The 16,938-nt window shown below is 38.6% G+C and overlaps 1 protein-coding gene across 3 annotated transcripts; it reads right to left on the bottom strand.

The window, feature by feature from the left end:
- Positions 1-388: 388 nt before the first annotated feature.
- LOC139140768 (polypeptide N-acetylgalactosaminyltransferase 13-like) lies at positions 389-16,860 on the bottom strand. Of its 3 annotated transcripts, XM_070710174.1 has the most exons (12): positions 16,688-16,860; positions 13,726-13,991; positions 8,495-8,715; positions 7,289-7,455; positions 6,416-6,668; positions 5,923-6,036; positions 4,982-5,099; positions 4,366-4,466; positions 3,370-3,592; positions 2,645-2,740; positions 1,630-1,776; positions 441-730 (listed from the first exon to the last, which is right to left on the bottom strand). In XM_070710174.1, the coding sequence occupies exons 2-12, from the start codon at positions 13,819-13,821 to the stop codon at positions 578-580; spliced, it is 1,689 nt and encodes a 562-aa protein (XP_070566275.1). In that variant the 5' UTR covers positions 13,822-13,991; positions 16,688-16,860; the 3' UTR covers positions 441-577. The 3 variants fall into 3 exon arrangements, with proteins under 3 accessions (XP_070566273.1, XP_070566275.1, XP_070566276.1); XM_070710172.1 differs by lacking the exon at positions 16,688-16,860 and having other exon boundaries at positions 389-730; positions 13,726-14,274; XM_070710175.1 differs by lacking the exons at positions 441-730; positions 1,630-1,776; positions 2,645-2,740; positions 16,688-16,860 and having other exon boundaries at positions 3,426-3,592; positions 4,332-4,466; positions 13,726-14,248.
- Between the last annotated feature and the right edge of the window lie 78 nt (positions 16,861-16,938).

The raw sequence follows: 16,938 nt of genomic DNA, 5'->3' as shown, positions 1-16,938 counted from the left end.
AGTTTGCTTATATTCCGCACTTGAGAGAAAGATTATTTACTTGCGTGTCAATAAGAGTATATTATATTACCTGCCTACAACCTTCATATACACTGAGTAGGAAACGAGGTATAGAGGAGGACAATGCCATCTGGCTATAGTTATACGTTGTACTGAGCCATTACAGTGTCCGTTACTGTAGCAGTTGTACTTAAAATTAGCCTTTCACCCTGAAAACGAAACAATTACAAGAAGGGAAGCCACGATTCTCTCTCTCTCTCTCTCTCTCTCTCTCTCTCTCTCTCTCTCTCTCTCTCACGCACGCATACATGCTGTAACATATGCATCAGGGATATCTCAAAAAGGCTGTGCTCAAAAATGAGTGAATACACACTGACGTGCAAATTTTGTGTAAAAAATAAGTGGGTTTATTTTTCGTACATTTTACATACAAAAGGTGCAGACATGTTGTTAAAATAAATAAGTAGAAAGGAACTGTCTTTGATGAAAGTTCTCAAAGTATGTCAGTCAAGACGTAAATGTGTGCCGCGTCATTATTGTCAAGTCTTCCAGATAATCTTGGATATTGTGTCGTTTGCTAAAAACTTATCATGTTGCCAGTTTTGTCGAAATATGAACTCCATTTCCATTTTTGAACGGATGTGTCGGCGCATGTCCTCAACACCACGAATTTGTGTGTATTTTCAATGTCCATGCATGTTCCGCTGTTTCCATCAACCATCGCCCCGTCCTAAAATGGAAAATTAGACAAAAACGTCTGTGTCTTTTCATGTTTGACTCCACGAGGTCGACTGCAAAGAATCAGGCCTTCAACTCCCGATGATCTCATCGCATGAAGGTAGATTGCTCATCAACCAATCCTGCTTTGGTAATACCTATAAAGTCAGGTATCCAAACAAAACTTTTTTACAACCCTTTGCTTCTGCGGCGACTCAACGTTGCTGTGTAAAGTATATTGCGAATTTAAAGTCGAGAGAAATAATATCAAACTTATTGAAATAACATTACTGTTCATGGATGAGCTGGAATAGATAATTGATGCTGACGGTTATATTTAGGTGTGATCATCGTTTGTGACATGTGCAGCAAACAAAATATTTTGAGCCCATTCAGGCGGACAAATATGCATATGTCATGTACCGTTGGTATTACCAATTATGTTACGAAATTTCTAAATGCCTGAATTGCCAAATTTAGTGTTATTCAATTGGAATTGCGTCAAGGTTTGACGAAGAAGAACGCGCCTAAGGTCGTTCGCGCCCCGAAAATGAAAGACTTAAACTTTTGCTCAAACTTTCATTAATGAAACTTTCAGCCGTTCTCTTTCATAATCAAGAATTAAAATCGGGGGTCACTATGTAAATTTTGGTACTAGGGAAACAAATTACCCAATATTTATTGATATTTGAAATCCAAAATGGCCACCATCCCTGTGTTATCTCTATGCGGGAAAATAAAATTCCCGATTTTCACAAAACTAAGCCGTTGAAAAATGTATTTACTCTTCAAAATGAGCCCCCACAAGTGGTTGGCCAAAAGAATATTGTCAATGTTTGAAAGTCCGAATATCTATCCCCAGGGCGCATTCTACCTTAATAATTCTTTACATGTAAAGGATTTGTTATTTACGTGTTTGTGGTTCCAGTAGATGACGTATGGCGATTCGCATTCCGATAGGACAACCCTGGTGGCAGCTACTGATCGTTGATATGGTGACACAGATAGGCAGAGGTCGCTGTTGAATAGAATCTTTCCGTTCCAATCAAACATGAACATCTGCAAATGGAAAACGAAATATGTACCTTATCGGGATTGCTTGTTTGATCACTAACAATGGCGTGATATTCGATCTGACAGTATCGTAGTTAAAATCAAAACATAATTTTTCTTGAACAAACGTGTAAGTCATTCCCGGTATTTTTATCGTCGCAGGTTACTGTACCAGCTGTATGCCCCGCAAAATATCATATTCGTAGTCTTTTTTATTTTCGAATTATGTATGTGACTAATCATTTAAAAAGTTAGTGTCCTCTGTCTCTCTTATGTCAATATTTCTGACTTTCAATTTTTCAAGGGTATTTTTATTTGAATTCTGATAGCTAAAGCGTCCGTCAACCAAACTCTACGCCTTACTTCTTTAACAGTCTCTAAACCGAGCTCATGTGCCCACAAACATAAAACATATAGTCAAGCAACTCAGATACAGAACAACCATCATTATTTAAATAACAAATATTACGCTTCGTCTCACTACTGCCGTGCCTATCAGCGCGTTTAAAGGTAGTTCGCGCCTCGAAAGTGAAACGCTTAAACTTTTGATCAAACTTTCCTCAAGGAATCTTTCAACCATTCTCTTTCAAAATTAAGAATTATAAATTGGGGATCACCTTGCAAATTTACCAAAGATTTACCTACATTTGAAATTCAAAATGGCCTCCATCCCAGTGTTATCTCTATGGAGAAAATCAAATTTTTGATTTTCGAAAAGCTAAGACGGTGAACAATTTTCTTACACCAAGAACTTTACAACGAACCCCACAAGTGATAGATCAGAAGAGAATTGTGAAAGTTTGAGAGTCCGAATATCTGTCCCCGAGGCGCATTCTACCTTAAAGTCATGTTTGCCGGTCAAAATGAGACTCACTTGGTTACCGCCTCTTCCATGACAAGGAAACACTCCAACAATTCCTTGACGACCGATGGAATCCATACACAGATGAGACCAACCAATGTTTCGTAACTATTGGGAAGAAATATGTGGATAGACACGGTAAAATCTGCCCTCTTTATATTCTAGTTGTTACCATCACAATTAATTATGCACTACAATTACCATAAGCTTATTTTCCACAGCAAGGTAAAATGAGAAAAGCCTATTTGGCATGCCAGCAAGACTTTTTCCCCTTAAAACTGTCCGAAAACCTTGTAAATTAACTGTAAATTACAACCATACATGAATAGAGTAATAATATTTCAAAGCTTTCTTTGTACTCCTTTAAGGCTGCTGCCTCGACTGGCCCCCAGTCGCCTTGTTTTCTCGGCAGCTGAGTTACTAGCTGGCCAAGGCGTTCACCCCACGATCTACACAACAGCCTTCCACTTAGTGCAACAGTCTACTGATGTTTAGTCCTTCAATTTATTATATGTTTTGATACTTAGCCTATATGCCCAGACTTGGCGCAAGTCTAGCTGCTGCCAAACTAATCAAAGAAATTAAGTCATGAAAATACAGATGATGAATATCAGATGTTTGAAGATTTTTTTGATAATTTCACGCATACGTTATCATAATTTGAACCTGTTGCTATGCAACCTCTGTGAAGTTGATGTGTGCAATGGCATACTGCGACATTCGCTTGGCTGCGTTACCTCTCCCTTTGCCTGCACCCTGGTGTCCGGTATGGGCAACTCCGGATACACATTCTCCAAATACCATTTAAAATCCTGGCACTTTAAAGCTTCTCTCAGCTTTTTTCGACTGGAAACATCGCCGTAGTCTGCTCCTTTGAGATGGGGTTTCAGGGAATAGAAGATATCTTTGTACCCGTCCATCCAAACTTCCGCCACGCGCATGTTATTGCGCATGTATGTTCTGCGAATTCAAAATTGGTTCAAGTAACAGTTTATCTTTAACGTCACACAATAAGAAGTGAATATGTGAGTCTTTTTCATCACGGCATGTTAAAAGGCTCAATTCTCAATTATTAGTTCTCTAATTTGTCATGACATCTAAACTATGTGTATTGTTCCGTTGACTGGTGGTTATTTGTACTCTCAAGACTTTCAATATACATGATACTATGGTTGTTCCTCGTGTCTTTTATTTGCTTCACTGAAAGTCAGTGTTACAGAATCGCCATTGTCCGCTATCTCTCTCCTTCAGTGTTAAAAGGCACGGTCAGAAAAAGAGCTTTTAATATAGAAAAATTCAAATGGAAACATATCCGACCATCATAAAACGCTCAATTAACACAATTTGAACTAATTTGGGATAATTGGATCTTCATATTTTTCAAATTTTTCAAAAGTGTTAGGTGCTCTATAGCTGAATGTTGCAATATTACAACATGCCCGTACAAATGAATGGAAAATTAAAAAGAAAAGCAGGTAAGCTTACATTTGCAGATTAAACCGACATTACTTCACCATCCAATTATCCCAAATTAGTTGCAATCGTGTTTCATTTAAGCTTAGACGTCAACCACTTTCGAACTGCATTAGTTCCCCAGGATAATTCAACTACGCTATAGTGGGGAGGTTTGTCTATAATAGTCCTGTCCAAAGTTTTACATTTGAAAAAGCTGAAAGCTCTGGGCGAAAGCTGTTGTCACCTGATAATGCATCAGATATGCCTGCAATGCGTACTTTATGTTTCCTTCGGGGAATTTGTATGGCTGGCTCTTTCGGAACACGTGACCGACACGTGAGCACGGAATCAATTCCAGGGAACCACCGCACATCCAAATCTGTGGTTGAAATAAAAAGCAATCAATGACGTTTTTATCTGTACATGTTTGCGTGAGGGGAGAAATTATAACTGTCATCTTTATTCAAAACTACCCTCCCATTACTATTTGCATAATATCTCATCCTACAAACTTTCCCTCTCGCTCAAATGTGTCCACTTGGACGTTTACATATTCGCGTGCTCGTACAACATGGTCGTCTGAAATATGAAAGTTTGACTGTGAACAAACGGCACGCCCGACTTGCCTTCGAAAAAGATTAAAACAATTTACTCACTGGCAACCATAACGGACACACCGCCAATCCAATTGAAACTTATCAAGTGCCCCGCAGTTAATGAAAGGAAGAAAATGCCCTTCCCCACAAAACTAAGCCGGCGAAAGCATTTATTCCATAAGCTTCAAAATGAGCTCCCCTAAGTGATAGGCCAAAACTATACCGTACAAGTTTGAGAGTCCGCACGTCTGTCCCCGAGGTATATTCTACCTTACAAGAAATTACGAACGTTATTTACCTTAAAAGACAATTCTAGGTTTTCGGCTCCCCAAATTTCCAGTCCCGGATCGTATCTTCCGATCCGGTAGAAGAATTCTCTGTCGATAGCAAAAATACCCCCTGCCATCGTTGGCGACCTGCAAAACAAATCCGGGCCGAAGACAGAAACACTTGTTGATATTCTACATATCTCATTTCCTTTTCACGTATGAGGAGAAGAATAGATTTCGACCAGATGCCCGCGTTTAACTTCGACTGCTATACATCATGGGAAAATTTAATTGCCAGCTATAGTTGACGACATGAACAATAAACGCGATTTTTTAGCCTTGAAGATTAGATCGCATACACGCATCATTGAATTGGCATTATGAGAATGAATTCCGATGCACTGATTTCGCATAAGAAAGTCTACTGAAAATTAAAGTTAAGGCCATTTACTTTTCAAAAAAAAAACTTCATCATATCTCTACTCTATTGCAAATGAAACTGTTATTATCATTTGTGAACTTCGCACTTGAAGCGTTTTGTAATAAATACTATGACTGCTCATGATTCACGACTTGATCCAGCAGCAATGGTCAAGGCAGGAGGAACAAAGTGAGCCCTGTCCTTCGGTAAAGAAAGAGCGTACAGTAGGTGCAGGACCGAGTTCTGTGCCCATGGAAATAGAGGTTATTAATAAAAGTAATATTTATGAATACTAATGTAGGTTTTGGAATCACTTTTTTGTAAAGTGTATCACTACTGCTGACATAAATTTCACGAATACCGTGGAAATAAAGAACACAACACGATTAAGTAAAATACCGATCCGTCTCTACATCGGATTTTAATCAGACTGGGTACGAGTCCGTCCATTTAAAATATCTTATTGAATGCAACAATACACTGCGAGATACAACAATCCTTATGACACAGCATTCTTCTTAGCGAGAGAACATATCTTTGAATGCTCACCGTATAGGCCATGTTTCATCTTTTCGTCTCCTTTTTTCATAACCAGGGATCGGTTTCCACACAAATCGCATATCCCATGAAAAACCACCTCTGACAGCACTTGCTGGGGCATAACTAGGAATATATTGAAAAATAAACAGCGTGAAAAAACTACAACCTTTAATTAATTATGCAGGTTTATGTTTAGATAGAGATAATATCGATTAATCGATAGACACGTATTTCTGGATTTCTGGACTGATTTCGAAATTGATTCCTAGATAGCCAAATAGGCCTAGATATATTTCTCGATAGAGTGATAGATATGTTTCTAGAGAGATCTATTTCTAGGTAGATAGATTTCTATGTAGATTTCTAAAGTTCTAGATGGATTTCTAGATTTTCGACAGATAAATACTGTAGTTAGATGGTTGATAAATATATTTCTTCGATAGATTTCTCGATAGATAGATAGATAGATAGATAGTTAGATAGATTGTTGATCCAATCTTACCTAAATGTGGTCGCATCTATCCGGTCGATAATTGGTGACACCACTGTGCTTCTATTCTCGGAAATTCTCTGAAGTAGTGGTTCTAGCCACCCAACATTGCACTCCACGTGAGAATCAAGAAATAATAGAACTTGTCCTCGCGCAATTTCACTGCCTCGCAATCTGGCTCGTATCAGACCCTCTCGTTGCGCAAGTCGAAGTATTTTCACCTTTCGAAATTTCATGTATTCATCAAGCTGTGCCTTTAAATGTTCTGTAATTAGCATATCAATGAACAGCTTGTGTATTCCCGGAAAAGCTCGAACAATTAAAGGACATCGTTCTAGGAATACAAGAGCATATTTCCTTCATAACCGTAAAATTGATTGAAATAGTTTCTGTTCAATTTCAAATTCTGCTGTTGAACCTCAACCATCAATGGGAAAAATCATCTTTCCTCATTACGCATTCAGTTTCATTTTGTCATAAAAGATACGACAACTTCAGGTGTTTTTGTATAAATTATTTATGATATCTTGTACAGCAGACCATAGTTCCATAGTAAGCTTATTGGACAGTACAACTGTTCATGTCAGAGAGCAAAAGACGTAATTCAGCAGAATCGTATTTCTATAATTTATCAGTTTCCAATACTCGAATTATTCTTTATCATTTAATGCTTTCATTTCGTTTCTAATGCACTTATTGTTTCATTTGTTTTGTCCGAACAGACGTAAGCACACCATAGATCGTATGGTTTCACGCATAGAACTTTGGCTTTGCTCCTCTAAATGTTTGAATCCAGTCACGAGGTTGACAGTATATCCTTACAGCGAAATCGAGCAAAGTGTGGCATATTGGCTTTCTTCGTTATCAGACAATCTCTACACCTACCTCTTTCACTGAAGTCGTCGACGAGAATGACCTCTTCGACGAGGTCAGCCGGCGATCTATTGATGACGCTGTGTACTGTTCTCAGTAGGGTAGACCAAGACTCATCAATGAAACAGACGATAATGCTCGCCGATGGAAGACGGTTGAAATATTCCTTAGTTTTGCATCTGAGAATGTTTTATCAATGAGGAGAACCGTTACAAGGCGATATTTTTAAGCAATACAACCCCGGTGGTGGCAGTCCCCGGGTTGGTGGGTACCCATACATGCGCGTTACCAAATTCACGGAAAAGGGGGTGTTTTTCTTCAGTCATCTCGGAGATTCTATAGGTCCGTGAAATCGAGAAAAAGGGGTACTTTTTCAGAGTAACCTCCGAGATTAGGGTTAGTCCTTTCATAATCTTCCTAGGACACTAAATCTGGTCTAGTCTCACACACAAAGAAAATGAAAAACAGTAGGCCTACCGCCGTACGTTTGTATGTACATATGACGTATACATGCCCATCACTTAGGGTCCATCCCCCTAAATCAAATTTAGATCCAAACAGATCCAAACGGATAAGGAAGATGATTGTGTATGAATGTGACTAAAATCAGGCGTGGACAAACATTTGTGATGTATGTACATGTATACAAAGTCAACCTCCAGGGTCAACCCTGGAAGTCAACATACTAACCTCCTAGATTTCGAATTAAGGGTACGTTTTTTACAGCTAATTTCTCCCAGATTTGCCACAAATAGGGGGTGTTTTTCTCAGAAATATTCTAGGAAAGGGGTACTTTTCAAACTTGGGTAACAAGCATGGCTACCCACCAACCCGGGGACTGCCACCGCCGGGAATACAACATGCAAGCTTTACGATTTCCTTGGTTTGTATTTGCATAAATGTAAATTCAAGCATCTGATCATTGTCGATTCGTTGTGTCACATAAACTGTCATGTCAAATTTTGCGCACTGGCAGTTTCGACTTGCACGACACTGCGTCGTGTACATCGTTTACAGCAGTATCTGCAACTCTTGTTCATCTTTATTTATAATATCTTCTCTGACTCAACATCGCATTCATTAAATTTATGAGCCCTATACTGTAAACCTAGAAATATTCCCCAATTCTCTGTCATTTCCCTGTTATGTGGCACTTTATTTGTGTAATAGTCACTCGCATCACGTGCGTGCATCATCAGCGAAAGTCGCCATACTTACAGTTTGGGTCGTACATCCGGGATACTTCTTTCCACGGAAATCAAGTCACTGACGAACTCATTGAAAGAGGCTCGCTCCCAACCTGCTTGGACTCTAGCGCTGTCTGCCATCGTCATTCTCACTGGAGCGCCATTGCTGCCGGGTCCTCTTCGCAATCTGGGCATAGTTGTGCCATCTAGGTCACGAACCAGGTGTGTTCCTAAGCTTTCACCCGGTCCTTCCTATAAAGTTTACGAAACGAAGTAAACTAGACACGCTTTTTACTACATATGCAGATACTTTCTCTTGGTGAATTGTAGCTGATAGTGTTTTTTTAAATACTCTTTTATTGCATTTGACATAGGCAAAATATTACATCAATATATCCACTGTCATATTAACCGGTTAATTCACTGAAAAGTTTGCAGTATCTCAACTTTTATGTTCATCTCCTTTGCAAGATTATACCTCATATTGAATTCATTTTTTGAAAACCGTTTCAATGAACACATTTTAGCATTTACGATCCAAAATTTTTGAATGCTCTATTTTCCAACTAAAGTTAAACATCTTACAGATTTTCTATGTATGTCTGTGATGTTACTTTCTTTTACACTCTGTGGAAATGATATTCGATGGTGATATTTCGAATACTTTCCCTACATATCGGTTGATAATGTTTTTGAACATGTTCCAACATCTCGACACAATTGGACATTTTATAGACTTATGTTCTAAATAATCTACATCCTTACAAACTGAACAGAGCTTGGGGTCTTTTATCTTCCAAAATACAAAGACTTGTTATACGGAAGTAAACGAGCGATTTGTTTACTGCTATTTATTAAGGGCTTGGAGACATTCTATTTCTGACAATTCACACTCTGATCGTCAGAAAGATTGAGGGCGACGACACTTCCCTCTGGTGTGGTGGAAGTTATGATGATGGTGGTGGTGGTGGTGATGTTGGTTGCGATGATGATGATGATGATGATGATGATGATGATGATGATGATGATGATGATGATGATGATTGGAGTAGACATGCAGGAATGTCAAGACACCAAACAACACTATCACAATTGCTTTCAACAAGTCACTATTTCACTTTTTTATTATGTTATGCAGGTATTCGGTATGTAACGCCATCAGACCTTGCTGTAACGCTTCAAGCCCGTGTTCTTGGAAGGTTTCTAAATACTCCATGTCACTGGATACGACACACCATAGCACTGTTCACATTGAGTGTTCAATCGATTTTGTCTCTATCGAACATTTCATTCATCGGTATTTGCATAGCTGTACTCTATATCTTCAGGTGCTAACGCACTCTTTCATGAAGGTTACTTTCTCTGTATTCCGGAACATTCTCAGATTTCAAGGTAAATATTGGGTTTCCGCTTTTACTCTCGGCTAATGCATTCGGTTCGGAATCCAGTATGACCGAATATAAGACGTTAGTCAAGGCTGACGTAGATCACGACGATATTGAACTTTCCTTGCCGATTCTAGCCCGTGGAATGATTTTTCCCTACGACTATTCCAGAAATACTCTTTTCCCTAATAGTCCAGCTTATCTTAATAACCAAGAAAAAAATCCTCGTCACCAATATCTTTGAAAGAACGATGAAATCGACAAATATCCTTTTGACAGGGAAGAAATCACAGATCAGTACATAGAGGTTCATGAAAACATACTACCAAATACATGCCTAAAGCGGAGCTCTTCGCAATCTTGAAATATCTTTATATCTGGCCTAAAGCGGAGCTCTTCGCAATTTTACAGGTTCGTTAATACGCTGTTCTCACAGATTTGTATTCAAGATACACACACTCTGAAGGTTTCATAACCCCACTATGAAATTCGCTAAAAATTGTTTAGTGCATAGTTGATGGAGGAACTGCGTTTAGTGGTTTTTTTCTTAATCGTTTTCTGTTGTACAAAATGGATGTGCAGAAAACAAAGGAACAATAACAAAGACTCTTTAAAACGTTTTGAACGCTATATATTCCGTAATTTATGAAGAGTACTTCAATTCATTCAAACGAGAGAAATGATTTTCTATCATTTATTTTTGCTGCTATTTTTCATCGACGTCAACCGTGTACGTGAGGTTAACGCAGGTCCACGAGTCAATTGATAATGGTGATTTCTAAACACTACACACGTGATGAAGGGACTGCACAGCATAAACGTGATTGCTCGACACCGTTATGAAAACTCCTTGTAGTCTATTGACTGTGTAACACAAGCGACCAACCTACAGGCATATTGTAAACTCTCTCTCTCTCTCTCTCTCTCTCTCTCTCTCTCTCTCTCTCTCTCTCTCTCTCTCTCTCTCAGAATTGTAGTTTCATGGAATGGAGAGCGATATGCACAAAAGAGTTGTAAAAATGTTACACCAGTCTTAAATTTAATTTGATAGTTGACAATGCCGTCTTCTGATCAGAGTACAACACAATGGCGGTGGATTGCTGTAATGAAACTGGAACTTTTCTGTCAAATTTCAAAAAATGTAGTGAATTCATAAATTGTAAGGATATAATAAAACCGTAAAACTCGATTTATTTGTTTACTTGTGTGTGTATTAATTCGTATATTTACTTGCTTGCCTTCTTACTTACTGACTTACCGCGGGGTTGGCCATTAAACTTCAGAAGGGGTGTTAAGAATACCAACATGCTTTTTCTTTGCGTTCCAAAAATCGACAATATTGTTATCGAACAACTATGATGGCATTTATGTTTTCCCTCAAATTTTCTCATTTTTTGGTCGACTTTCATTGTGATACATTTATTTCATGAAGGATTATGTCTGCCGGAATTTTTTTCCTCCGTCTTTGACCAGCCTTCAGAGATCTAATGGTGGACACCTCATTTCATATTGCATGACTTTCCACAATACAGAGATGTATCATGTTACTCTGTATCATTTGTATGGAGATCCACTTACTGATCATCTGAATACTTCACAGTAGATTAGAAAATGTACATCTCTTTGTGACCAAGCAAATTCCATTCGCCGCTTACTTGTAGCTGGTTTTGTATTAAGTTTTATTTTTTATTCATTCTGTGACGTCAAAATATGCTTTGAACTGCCCAAACACCTTGCCGGTACATTCCCTGGCAAAATCAATATGTTCGCAACGAAAAGTGCATTACATAACATAATTCCCTTCTGTCGACATCGTCAGTAACGTCGGGCATTTGCATGCTTCTTGGTGGAGTTAAAGGGATATAGTCGTCGGAACTGCGCTCAAAGGTCGTATGGGACCATACAACCAATGGCAACACTGTACTATTCAAGGTATGAAGGTGATTGATGAAAGTTAAAACATGTCTGTCATATCTATCATGGTATAATTTAATGTTGCAGCTATGATGATGAGGTGCATCTTGATATCGTGCACGAAATACATTGTTTGTAAACAAGAAACTCGCACAGGCGCAGTTCCGACGACTATATCCCTTTAAGGTACCGTTTGTTCTAGGTTTGTCACGTGTGCGGGAAAGCGCCTGGTTCGCGTTTACTATATCAACGTATAATGACGTATTGCCCCTTAGCAACGCAACAACATTTAGCCTCGAACGTTTTACCTGAAAACGCATTTCCGACCCTTTGATGAAATAATTTCTCGAGCAACAATTCCACGTCGGTGATAATTACAACCAAATAATTGTTTGAAGGACAAGCGGTCGAATGAATATTGGTTACGTAAGACGCTATTGCCTCATGTAGTGGCATTTAATAATTTCATTTGCAAGCTTTTTCAGATTTGAAATCAAAGGAGGTTCTCCGAGTCAACATTATTCATGGTATAATTTTCTTAAGTCTTCTATAAACAATTTCCGATAACCTTGATTTTGTAAAGAATGCCCTCGGTCACGCTAATTACCATGGATTGTCGGGTCGATACGCTGGCTACGTTTATTAATAACACAACGTCCTATGATTGAATACTCTCGTCAATACCAATCAGTCAATTTCCAATTCAAGGAAAAAAATGATCTGGGCGACTGTGTGGCTCGCTACAATTACCATGGCAAAAGGAAGAACGAAAGAAAAACGATCATAAATGTTCATTAAGTGTACCCTGTGATAGAATTTATGCAGAAACAAGCGCTTGGCTACAGCAAGTCATTAACTTGAATTGAGTAAAGAACATGGTGGCGCATTGAAGCTGAGAAACCAAAAAAATGTGATTTGACTGCCGAAATTTGAGATTTATGCCCACAACGAAGAATGTTAAGAATTGTTTTGGGTTTTAATTCGAGATAATGATTGTCGACAAATTGCATGGCGATAACTAAATGGTAAAAATGGAAGTAACTAAAATAGGTGAGCACTCGACGACACTGTACGTGTTGCCCCAGTCTTCAATTTGGTAACTGAACGTTTACATGCAGTTGAAGGACTGAGCTGAAAACGCCGCTTGCTGAATCACATCTAACTGCCTTCAATAAACATTTAAAAAACGATTCTGCCCACCAGATAATTTCTTTACCATTGTTTTTTTCTTGCAAGACTTCCCTTGCTTATCGTAAGAAGTCTACTGGAGCTCGTCACGATTGTCGTTATGTGAGGTGCGCACTGTTCAACACACGGGGCAGATTTTATTTCGCGAATTAAATTCCAACTGCCAACCACTGGTTTTTTTTTTCAAGCGACCTTTGGAAGGGCAAGCAGACCTTCCTGAGTTCGGTGACACTTGACTGTGATAATGATTTTCGTCCACATTGCTGCAAAATGGAACATTTATTCCGAGCAAATGAAGGATTTCCTGTCAATAGAAAGCTTTGTGTCGTTTATAGAGTCAACAGGTAGCTGTGTCCTAATTACGTTCCGTAAAAAACCTCTACATCCAAGCGGCCACGCGTACGCAAATATCGAAAGGAGACGGGGTTGAAATTTGATTTTCATGTCAAGACACTGCACATATAAACAATACGCGCACGTCAGAGAGAGGCCGGTGCAAGGCAAGGAAATCACTGCACAAAGTGTCGTTTACTCTAAACTGTGCTATTTGGCGTCAATTGCTGACAGATTCTAATAAAATGTGCCCGGCAAGTTTGACATAACGTCCTTTCTCCTACTGAAGACAACCTGTGTTTGCTTGTTACTTATCATAATTGGCTTCGAATATAACTGCCATAGATATTAAAAATTAAACGAAGACCCCATGAACTTATATCAAATTTGTGCCAATACGACTTTTAGTGTACTGGAAAGATTACAAACCTGTCATACATACCTTTTCAAATTTCCGACTGTATATTTTATTCCACAACGCTCTCGCATTCTCGTTGCTGGTCCCGTTCTCGCCGCTATCTTCACGGTGACCGTCCATTCCACGAAATTCGTTGCCCAGTCTGGAGTTTGCCTGTCCACTCTTACCTACTGATGTCACAGACACCTTGCCTTGTATTCTAGGATCACGGAGGCCATCCTCAGTGTAGGTCCTTGACTGTGTCGCTCCTTTCAAACCCAGGAATTCGAGTGAGTGGGGGTTTTTGCGAACTTGAAAGTGCGACGTAAATACGTAAAATGACAAGAGAGAAACTTCACAGATGAGCCAAACCAAAGAAAAGAAGATTATCGTCTTCATTATTCTACTTCTTGGACATGTCATGACGTATTTTGGATGAAGGTGCAAGCTTTACCGCTGTCAGACTGGACTTTTTCGGCTAGGATCTATACATCTCAGTGAACTACGCGCCAAAACGGGTAATGGAAGTTCAGTCAACTTAGCAGGCAGTAGCTCCATGTTGCGATGTAGATTCGGAGGATGATTGCAGGCTATGAACATAGAGAAGTAAGAATATCTGTGTTGTTCTACGCATGCGCAAGTAGTAGCAGAACAACAGGTGTGTAACCTCCATAAATGTAATAATCTCCACAAATGTAATATCAACCACAATTGTAATAAAATCAACCACAAATGTAATAAAACAGTCAACCATTAATGTAACAACCCGCACCCACAAATGTAATAAACAAATTAACCATAAATGTAATAAAACTCAACCATAAATGTAATAAACTTGAACTTGCATATGTGATCATTTGTTTATCAATGCCCTGAGTAAATAATAACTTTAACAAAACTAGTGTAATGTTATTGCATACTTTCCTGAAACTAGGTTTCCTTTCCGAAACACAGAATAGAATACTTTGAGAACACTGTCAGAAAACGGCGAGGAACCGTTAGATAATGGAAGTGGAACAGCAGTTCTAGACACTGATAATTACATAATAAGGACGCGTCAAAATAACTCGTCAACCAGTGATACCACACAAAGTTTATGACAGATGACTCAGAACAAATAACAGAGAAATATAAAACCTTATAACAGAAACTTCCGACACAAAACATGTTGACGAGAACATATATCTATATATCGATTTAGTAAAAACAATACGAACACTACCTCGAACACAGTAGGCCTAGAACAAAATTAGACATCCTAGGGCCCAGCGAAGGAATAAACTCCAAGTGGGACAACATAGGAATACAGACAATCTATCGATTATTCCACACAATTTATCCACTGAAGACGAATTTGAGGCGACTGATTAAGAAAGTACCGCAATTTTCGAAAAACGGCGTTAAACAAGGATCGTAGTGTTATACAGTCTCCTCCACTCTGGAGTAGAGATTGCACTAACGTTCAGATTACAGCTGTGTCTCGCCATGGCCAATCAGTTCTGTACACAAAATAGGGAAACGTAAAATACACTTTCAAATATACAAAACACACTAAACGCAAACAATTAAGATATGAATAATGTGTGGAGTTGCTTTCCTTATTACATAGATAAATATTTAAGGGCTAATTCCTAAATTGCAACGACAAAATAGATTTATTACATTTATGGTTGACAAGTATTACATTTATGGGTAATTTTTTAATTACATTTATGGTTACCATTTATTACAATTGTGGTTGGTGTTTTTATTACATTTATGGTTGATTTTTGTTACATTTATGGGTGATATTACATTTATGGGTGCATTTTATTACAATTATGGTTGATGTTACATTTATGGAGATTATTACATTTATGGAGGTTACAAGGTTTCTACCATTTTCTTTGTATTTGCATATGTTATTGGCAAAATGAACTGATATGAAAATGGAAATTTGGTATTTCCGATTTACCATGGCCGATTTGCATAGCAATATACCGCGTATTTGCATATGTTATGGGCAGAATGAATTGATATGAAAATGGAAATTTGGTATTTCGATTTACCATGGCCGATTTGTATAGCAATATACCGCGTATAATTCTATGCAGCTGATAAAAAATGCAGAATTCAGAGATACAATGTTAAAGATAACAGATTATCGGAGTGTTGTCAATTGTTTGTTTGTGCACCTTACGAAAACGTTCCTCCAAAATTAACTTCCAAGTGTATATGAAGACATCTGATAAACACGATTGGAACTAATTTTGGATAATTGGATCTGCATATTTTTCTAATTTCTCGGTGTTAAGTGCCCTATGGCTGAATATTGCAATATTACAAATAACTTATGAAAACAAGTGTATAACTTAAAAAGAAAAGCAGGTGAGCTTACATTTGCAAATGGTTCTACTCCGGAATAAAAAGGACGCGATGCGTTCTACAGACTCAGTACGCCCAAATAATCACGTGATGCCGGTACAAACAAGCCCACATGTGTACGAACGCGTATGGAAATACACGTACGTCTATGCGCGTTTGCGCACATGGCTTTGTTTGTACCGTGGTCGATTCGAATTCCGGGTTTGCATTTGCAAATTATACGGACATTACTTCACCATCCAATTATCCCAAATTAGTTCCAATCGTGTTAGGAGGATTAGCCACCGAGTGCCGAAGATACGAACGGATATTGTGTCAAACCTTTGAAAACAATGATTAAACAACAACAACAACAACAACAACAACAACAACAACAACAACAACAACAACAACAATTACAACAACTACAATGACAGCAAAAACTGTTGAATCGGCATTTTGCTCGCAGTGGTGATTGTCAAAAGAGAAATACTCAGCCCATTTTATTCGGAAATCCTGCACGATGACACCATATTTGAACTTGCCATTGAATCTAGTTTTTCCTGAAGGTCTGCTGTGTTAAATTTTCAAGAACTCATGGAAGTATTACAACTGCATGTTCTTGCTGAGTACTCTCTGTGCCTACGTTAATCTTCACTCTTACCTCTGGGTGTGTGTCTGTGTATGTCTGCCTGTCTGTCTGTCTGTCTGTCTGTCGTCTGTTCGTCGCACTGACAGCATTCCTTGCAACAACTTGATAATTTGATGGTTTTGCCGAATAATTTCACTACACCAAATTTGTAATTTTGTAACGCTTCTGTAACGCCCCTCCCTGTAGAGATTTTATCTCCCAAGCGTCCCTCACGTGGCCAAGGCGTGTGAAGGTCATTTACTCAGATATTACGAGAAGCCGAT

The sequence above is a fragment of the Ptychodera flava genome, chromosome 9, assembly GCF_041260155.1.
Source record: "Ptychodera flava strain L36383 chromosome 9, AS_Pfla_20210202, whole genome shotgun sequence".
Classification (NCBI taxonomy): Eukaryota; Metazoa; Hemichordata; class Enteropneusta; family Ptychoderidae; genus Ptychodera; species Ptychodera flava.
This window is presented reverse-complemented; position numbering and strand designations above follow the sequence as displayed.

What these genes read in the sequence shown, in the direction of transcription:
- LOC139140768 (XM_070710172.1), bottom strand. Translation starts at nt 14,103, where the DNA reads ATGACATGTCCAAGAAGTAGAATAATGAAGACGATAATCTTCTTTTCT. An exon ending in ACCTAGAATTGTCTTTTAAG is followed by an intron (nt 4,467 to 4,981) that starts GTAAATAACGTT and finishes TTTCAACCACAG; the next exon opens with ATTTGGATGTGCGGTGGTTC. An exon ending in GGGTGCAGGCAAAGGGAGAG is followed by an intron (nt 2,741 to 3,369) that starts GTAACGCAGCCA and finishes TCTTCCCAATAG; the next exon opens with TTACGAAACATTGGTTGGTC.